Source organism: Rhamphochromis longiceps, linkage group LG14 (genome assembly GCF_057381845.1).
Source record: "Rhamphochromis longiceps isolate RC_006_pf linkage group LG14, R_longiceps_female_GT1.1, whole genome shotgun sequence".
NCBI classification, from domain to species: Eukaryota; Metazoa; Chordata; class Actinopteri; order Cichliformes; family Cichlidae; genus Rhamphochromis; species Rhamphochromis longiceps.
The window spans coordinates 32291993-32300704 of NC_140570.1; the positions used below are offsets into that span (position 1 = coordinate 32291993).

The 8712-nt window shown below is 38.5% G+C and overlaps 2 protein-coding genes across 2 annotated transcripts; both read left to right on the forward strand.

Moving 5' to 3' along the window:
- Positions 1-387: 387 nt before the first annotated feature.
- On the forward strand, positions 388-1561 carry LOC146654441 (olfactory receptor 52E8-like). Its single transcript, XM_085379922.1, has one exon. It carries the CDS (start codon positions 388-390, stop codon positions 1351-1353), a length of 966 nt encoding a protein of 321 aa, XP_085236048.1. The 3' UTR covers positions 1354-1561.
- Positions 1562-3999: 2438 nt separating this feature from the next.
- LOC146654442 (olfactory receptor 52E8-like) lies at positions 4000-4965 on the forward strand. The gene has a single exon (XM_085429328.1). The coding sequence runs from the start codon at positions 4000-4002 to the stop codon at positions 4963-4965; it is 966 nt and encodes a 321-aa protein (XP_085285454.1).
- Positions 4966-8712: the final 3747 nt, after the last annotated feature.

Sequence of the window (8712 nt, forward strand, 5' to 3'; positions counted from 1 at the left end):
AATTTTGCAGCCAATGCACTGCCAAATCTTCAGGGAACAGCACTTTTTGACCAAGAATAATTTATCACAAGCTAGCTTAGCAGGAAGAGAGAAGGGTGTGCTAAAGGGTGTCCATTGAGGATACAACAGGTCAGACCTCATAAAAGATGGATGCTGCCTACCACCCAGACACTCTTTTGAATATAGAGCTGCAATCAGAAGCAAAAGCCATACTCAAAGTATGTAACAGAGATCATCTAATTAATTGCTTTTTTCTAAGACCACCTTTTAAATAGCTTTTTTTAATGATTTCTGGAAAATGATTAATGTATAAATGTTATAGTGCATGTTAGTAGTATATTCTCATATCAATATTTCAAAGCTCTAATCAAATTTGTTACTGAAATTATGATCACCAATGTAACAAGGATGAAAAGCTTCTTCATCCTTGGATTTCCTGGACTTTCACCACAGTATTATGGACCCATATCAACTTTTCTTTTTTTTGTTTACCTAGCAATTGCATTGGGGAACATTTTCATTTTATCATTTGTTGCCTATGAAAAGTCCCTGCAAAAGCCAACATATCTGGTCTTTTGTCACCTGGCCCTGAATGACTTGACATTTGGCACTGTGACACTGCCAAAAATCATGTCAAAATATTGGTTTGACAATAGTGTTATTTCATTTTATGGCTGTTTTACGCAAATGTTCTTTGTTCATTATTTGGGATCAGTAACATCTTTCATCTTGCTGGTAATGGCTCTTGATCGATTTGTTGCAATATGTATTCCTCTTCGTTACCCTGTTCTAATTACAAACAGTGTCATATCTGTGTTGTGTGGGTTTGCTTGGTTCATACCTCTGCCTTTGATGATAGCTGTTGTACTCCATGCCCTAACTTTACCTTTCTGCAAATCAAACATCATTGTTCAGTGCTACTGTGACAACATATCCATAATAAGCCAGGCTTGTGGAGACGATGTTAGAATTTTTGTAGTCACTTCACTCTGTTTAGCCATGTTTTGTCTTTTGCTTCCTCTTGCATTCATTTTGTTTTCCTACATTTCTATTATTGTGGTTATTATGAAAATGTCCAGTTCTGCAGGGTGCAAAAGAACCTTATCCACTTGTACTTCACAAATATTTATCACATGTCTTTTTTATCTACCCAGATGTTTTGTTTATGTGACTTATGCTGTTGGATTTTCTTTCAGTTTAGATGTCCGCATTGGGTTGATATTGCTGTACAGTCTTTTTCCTGCTGCTGTTAATCCAGTCATATACTGTTTCAAGACTCGCGACATTAAACACATGCTGATGAAGAGGCTGAAGAAAACTAAAATTGAATTAGAGATAAAGCTTTCACCTTAATATGTAACTCTGAAAAGTGAATCGATAAGTCAGAAGCAGGATATCTCTTTCTCAGACACTTATGAGAGTAAAGACGTGATGATTTTCACAATGTAGCCCCTTTTCAGTATTTTTCCTCCCAAACATGGATTCCACTCTTGTTTTTTTTTTAATTTATGTGTATATTTCATACATATTATGGCAAATTGTACTGAAAAATGTTACTTCTCTTGTAAGGTGTAATGCTCAAAATCTGTAAAAGTGTAAAAGTATGCTGTTTACCCACAATATTAAACATAGGTTGTATGAAATCAATCAAATTTTGCTATCATTGAAAATACATACATATTCCTACTTTAGTACATATTAGTAATTAGACATATCAGGATGGTTTTTGTTGAAGCTGTTGCCTTGAACCCGTAACCACAGTTACACATTTGCATGTAGGCAAGACACATTTTTTAACTTGTCTTTGTTTTGTTTTTCAAGTCAAGCCTTCATTAGTATCCTGTCATCTAATTTTTAAGATGTGCAAAATCTAATTAAATTTTTTCTTTCATTATAAAGATGTAATGATTATAAAATAGTATGTGATGTTATAGACATAGACTCAGCATATTGTTGAAACTGATCAAACTATTGGTGTATATGTTTATGATGTGTCACTGTGTATTTAGGTAGGCATACAAAGAATTAAATACAGACATATGTGTACAGCGTCTCTGTTATGATTCCATATTCTTTAAGTAACATGCTGGACTGGACACTAAGAGCTCTAGGGCCATTTTGTTTCTATAAATAAAGAGACAGGTATAGGACCAGCATGCACTGGGGTGGGCCTATGTATTTTTTTTTTACCAGAGCAGGAGAAGCAGCAGGAAGTAACAAAAATGGATCTTGTTATTGCTTGCCAAACTGGATAAAATAAATCATAAAAACGCAACTTTCAAGTTTGGACAGTGGACTTCTTTTGCCTGCGTACGAAATATTATCTCAGTGCAGCAGTGGCTTGTGGACTTTTAATTGTGGGATGTTTGGTCTGTCAAACAAAAGAAATCCTGGATCCTTGAAGTTCAGGTACATTCTGTACAGAAACCCTGGCAAAAAGACTGAATCTAAAAGGTAAAAAGACCAATATCCTTTTGAGAATAATGAGTCAAGATAGGATTGTTAGTGCACAAGTTCTGTCTGGTTTGGAAGCAAATGATTTCATGCCGCTGCCAGATGTTTTGACTCAAAAGACCATGCCAGTTTCTACAGTCAATATTCCCCAGCAAGGCAACATTGATCAGTGGCCTCATCTTAAACCTGTTAAACTTCACGACATTGATGCAGAGGTGGAGCTACTGATAGGCACTGATGCTTCCAATGTTTTAGAGCCATGGAAGGTGATTTTTTGATTTTCTGATGTTGTTAATTTATTTTTACATTCCTATAACAATGTTGATTTATTATAAAACCTTTTTAATAATCATCGTCTTTCTATCTTTAGGCTCTCTTGGTTTATTTGCAAAATCTTCTATTAGGAATCTTGGTGTTACTTTTGACCCAGCTCTGACATTGGACGCTCATGTTAAATCTCTGGTCCGCTCCTGTTTTTACCATTTAAGAAACATTGCGAAGCTGAGTCCTATTGTTTCATGCTTTGAACTGAAAATGATCATTCATGCATTTGTTTCCTCTCATTTGGACTCTTGTAATTCCTTGTTCACCTGTTTATGTAATACCTCCTTGGAACATCAGCAGGATGTTCAGAATGCTGCCGCAAGGCTTTGACCAAGTCTATCAAGTACTCCCATGCCACACCCCTGCTGATCCAGCTGCACTGGCTCCCCATAAAATTCAGAGTCCACTTTAAGATTATGATTTTGACATTCAGGACTCTGCATGGACAAGCACCAAAATACGTCAGTGATCTTTTACATCCTTACATCCCCAGCAGGCCCCTGAGGTCATGTGATGAGGGCTTGCTTGTTGTCCAGCACACGAGGCTGAAAACAAAAGGTGACAGAGCTTTTGTAACTATGGCCCCCAGACTTTGGAACTCTCTCCTATTGAGTTTGAGATCTGTGGACTCACTCACCTCTTTTAAAAAACAGCTAAAAACTCATCTTTTTAAACTTGCCTTTGGCTGATTTTTGTTTTTATGTTTTAGCTTTGGTGAAGCACTTTGTGATTTTATCTTGAAAGGTGCTATATAAATAAAATTTTACTGACTTACTTTACTTATGTACACTCTTGTTTAGTACTCGTTTCTCCAGACTTCAGTTATTGGCATGGAATTTTGCAGCCAATGCACTGCCAAATCTTCAGGGAACAGCACTTTTTGACCAAGAATAATTTATCACAAGCTAGCTTAGCAGGAAGAGAGAAGGGTGTGCTAAAGGGTGTCCATTGAGGATACAACAGGTCAGACCTCATAAAAGATGGATGCTGCCTACCACCCAGACACTCTTTTGAATATAGAGCTGCAATCAGAAGCAAAAGCCATACTCAAAGTATGTAACAGAGATCATCTAATTAATTGCTTTTTTCTAAGACCACCTTTTAAATAGCTTTTTTTAATGATTTCTGGAAAATGATTAATGTATAAATGTTATAGTGCATGTTAGTAGTATATTCTCATATCAATATTTCAAAGCTCTAATCAAATTTGTTACTGAAATTATGATCACCAATGTAACAAGGATGAAAAGCTTCTTCATCCTTGGATTTCCTGGACTTTCACCACAGTATTATGGACCCATATCAACTTTTCTTTTTTTTGTTTACCTAGCAATTGCATTGGGGAACATTTTCATTTTATCATTTGTTGCCTATGAAAAGTCCCTGCAAAAGCCAACATATCTGGTCTTTTGTCACCTGGCCCTGAATGACTTGACATTTGGCACTGTGACACTGCCAAAAATCATGTCAAAATATTGGTTTGACAATAGTGTTATTTCATTTTATGGCTGTTTTACGCAAATGTTCTTTGTTCATTATTTGGGATCAGTAACATCTTTCATCTTGCTGGTAATGGCTCTTGATCGATTTGTTGCAATATGTATTCCTCTTCGTTACCCTGTTCTAATTACAAACAGTGTCATATCTGTGTTGTGTGGGTTTGCTTGGTTCATACCTCTGCCTTTGATGATAGCTATTGTACTCCATGCCCTAACTTTACCTTTCTGTAAATCAAACATCATTGTTCAGTGCTACTGTGACCACATATCCATAGTAAGCCAGGCTTGTGGAGACGATGTTAGAATTGTTGTAGTCACTTCACTCTGTTTAGCCATGTTTTGTCTTTTGCTTCCTCTTGCATTCATTTTGTTTTCCTACATTTCTATTATTGTGGTTATTATGAAAATGTCCAGTTCTGCAGGGCGCAAAAGAACCTTATCCACTTGTACTTCACAAATATTTATCGCATGTCTTTTTTATCTACCCAGATGTTTTGTTTATGTGGCTAATGCTGTTGGATTTTCTTTCAGTTTAGATGTCCGCATTGGGTTGATATTGCTGTACAGTCTTTTTCCTGCTGCTGTTAATCCAGTCATATACTGTTTCAAGACTCGCGACATTAAACACATGCTGATGAAGAGGCTGAAGAAAACTAAAATCGGATTAGAGATAAAGCTTGCCCTTTAATATGTAACTCTGAGAAATAAGTCGATAAGCCAAAATCAGGATATCTCTTTCTCAGACACTTTTATGAAAGTAGACTACTCGCTTTTCACAATGTTATTTTATGTACATATATTTTGTACATAATTATGGCGAATTGTACTGAAAAATGTTACTTCTCTTTTAAGGTGTAATGCTCAAAATCTGTAAAAGTGTAAAAGTATGCTGTTTACCCACAATATTAAACATAGGTTGTATGAAATCAATCAAATTTTGCTATCATTGAAAATACATACATATTCCTACTTTAGTACATATTAGTAATTAGACATATCAGGATGGTTTTTGTTGAAGCTGTTGCCTTGAACCCGTAACCACAGTTACACATTTGCATGTAGGCAAGACACATTTTTTAACTTGTCTTTGTTTTGTTTTTCAAGTCAAGCCTTCATTAGTATCCTGTCATCTAATTTTTAAGATGTGCAAAATCTAATTAAATTTTTGCTTTCATTATAAAGATGTAATGATTATAAAATAGTATGTGATGTTATAGACATAGACTCAGTATATTGTTGAAACTTATTAAACTATTGCTGTATATGTTTATGATGTGTCACTGTGTATTTAGGTAGACATACAAAGAATTAAATACATACATATGTGTACAGCGTCTCTGTTATGATTCCATATTCTTTAAGTAACATGCTGGACAGGGTTTATCATTTTTAACCCTAGAACACTATCGCCGGGTGATTTTCACCCGAGCAAATGTATTTACATAATTTTCAATATGTTGCGTTTGTCTGAGTGTGGTGGGTCTCTGGGTAGTTTCAGCATTGTCTTTGAAGGCGTGGGTGTTTCCCTACCCCAAATCCCGCTTTTTCCTACAGGCATGTGTTTGGGTGAATTTCACCCGGCAATAGTGATAGAGGATAAAGTAGGTTTTGGGTGGATTTCACCCGGTGATAGTGTTAGTGTATAAAATCAGGCGAGCTTGCCGCATTTCAAGGGTGACAACATTCAGGCTCACCATATTTACTGTCCCTCTTCAACTACAGCTGTCACCCTGTTGCAGGTTTAGTGTTTCTGGCATCCCAGCTAGTGAGTAACACATAGGTAAGGTTTGTTTAACTTGGCAATTGTTAGCTGATTAGATTTCTTTTTCTTTTCTTTTTTTTTATCTAAAAGCTAGCTAGATAACTGTGCACATTATTTCTTTCAGCAAATACCTAGCAAGATAGCTAGCTGGTGAAGTTCTAGCAGTCCTCTAGGGAAAAAAATGCCAAAAAGGAAACCACTGAAGTACTTCACCCAAAAAGAAATAGAAGAGATTCTATTCAGGGAAAGCAGTGATGAAGATGTTGATCATGTGGAAGCAGAAGAGATGTATGACAGCGAAAGTGACGTGGACTACATTCCAAAACCGGGTGATGATGACAGTGATAGTGATGGCTTTGAGCCTAGCACTTCAAGTCATCGGAGAAAAAAAATGCGACATCGTGATTCAAGTAGACTGACCACCAGGCAAATTCCCACCTCAGGACCTTTTGCCTCTAGGGTTACTGCCCATCTTACTTCCCCTGCCACACCTGATGTGGTTCTTGCCACGCCTGATGCGGTCCCTGCCACGCCTGATGTGGGTCACAGGGGGAGAGGACACCGCCATGTGAATGATGACATGGCCTATATTGTGAGACTCCAAAACAAGTCTTACAGGAGTACTTCTGGTTTCCAGGGGAGTTCTCGGCCTCAGACATTGGCAGCTACCAGGACAGCTGCACGATGCCTGCTTTTACACCAGGACCAACACCAGAAGCATCAAATGCTGACACCCCTGAGAAGTGTTTCACATTATTTTTTGAGGAGCAAATCATCGACGAAATTGTGACATGGACGAACATCCGTATTGATGCTGAAGTTGTGAAGTATCGGAAGATAACAGGTACTTTCCAGAGAACAACCCCAGCAGAGGTGCGTGCAATGCTAGGGATTTGTATCTTTAGTGGTTGCCAGATGGACAACCATTTGTCTACTAAAGAAATGTGGAACCCTGCTACTGCTGCACCTGTGTACCGTGCTGCTATGTCTGAGGGCCGCTTTTCATTCCTCCTTAGCTGTCTCCGATTTGATGACCCTGACACACGGCAAGAAAGACAGGCCATGGATAAATTTGCTCCCATTAGAAATATATGGCAAATATTCATTGACAACTGTAAAAACTTATATGTGCCCAGTCAAAACATAACTGTAGATGAACAGTTGCTTGGATTTAGAGGGAGGTGTCCATTTAGAATGTGCATCCCCAACAAACCTGCCAAATATGGTATCAAGCTTGTCCTTGCCAATGATTCCCAAAGCAAGTACCTGCTGACAGGAATACCATACCTGGGGAAACTTGTAACACAACGACAGGATGGACAAAGTCTTGGCCAGCATTTCACCAAGGAGCTGACCAAACAATATCACCATACAAACAGGAATGTGACCACTGATAATTGGTTCACTTCTGTGCCACTGGCGATTGATCTGCTGCAGAACTGTGGCATGACCTTAGTGGGAACAATAAAAGCAAACAAAAGGGAGATCCCACAAGTGATGAAAGTTAAAGAAAATCACGTGCCAGGCTCCAGTGCATTTCTTTTTACCAAAGAACTAACCTTGGTGTCCTTCCTCCCTGACAAAGCTTCAAAAAAGAAGGTTGTACTGCTCCTGTCATCCATGCATACACAACCAAGCATAAGACCCACTCGTAAGCCCGAAGTGATTGAATTTTACAACAAAACAAAGGGAGGTGTCGATACTTTTGACCAGATGTGCGCTCACTATGGTTATGGAAGAAAAACCAAGAGATGGCCCCTTTGCGTGTTCTATGGCATGATCAATGCTGGTGTGATAAACTCATGGATCATTCACAATGAGAATGCAATGAAGACAGGTGAAAACCAAATGCAGAGGAGGCTTTGGCATTGGCACTCATCAAACCATGGGCAGAGCAGAGGTTCCCCTCTTCAAATCTGTCACGTCAACTCAGAGTCCTGATCTGTAGCGTGCTCGACATCCCTACCCCTGGCACTCTTGAAGGTGAGGCAGGACCAGTGGCAGCAGAAAGCAGTGGTCCCTTAGTGAGGTGTGCTGACTGCTGTTAGATTATAATATTATTTTATGCCATGTTATACCCCTAATTAAAGATTGTGAATTATTATGTAGTTTTAGTTTGCATTATTCTCCTGAATTAGAAGAAGCTGACAACTATTGCATTAGTTAAACTGATTTGCATTAAAGTAGACTGCTGATTTATTGTGAATGAATGATATTGTTTTATGATGCATTATACTGCTGAGTTATAAGAAATACTGTTCGCAGAAAGTCATCGCCTTGTTTGTCTGATTAGAAGAGAGAGTATACTGGAGTTTTCTGCCCCATCTCAGCAGGAGCAGATAAACAGGGAGCCAAGGTTGTAGCTTAGGCGTCGTGTGAGAGAAAAGCATGTGAGTGTTTAGGCTTTTGAGTGTGAATGTTTAGGCTTTTTATGATAAGGTGGAGGCACCAGAGGCTATAAGAGTTTGAGTAATGCTCCACCATTTTGAGATCTGAGGCTGTCTGCATACAGTGTCCATCTCCCACGCGTGTGTGCATTAAAATCATCGTTTGACTCAACCCGGCCGGACCAGTGTTGTTATTGTGGTTTTTCTCTTGTGTCCATCCCCAATTTGAACTCGTAACAGCTTGGGGGCTCGTCCTGTGGTATTGGGGTGGAATTTAAAGGTTTGG

Excerpts from the sequence above, each read along its gene's own strand:
- LOC146654442 (XM_085429328.1), top strand. The coding sequence starts at position 4,000 with ATGATCACCAATGTAACAAGGATGAAAAGCTTCTTCATCCTTGGATTT.
- LOC146654441 (XM_085379922.1), top strand. The coding sequence starts at position 388 with ATGATCACCAATGTAACAAGGATGAAAAGCTTCTTCATCCTTGGATTT.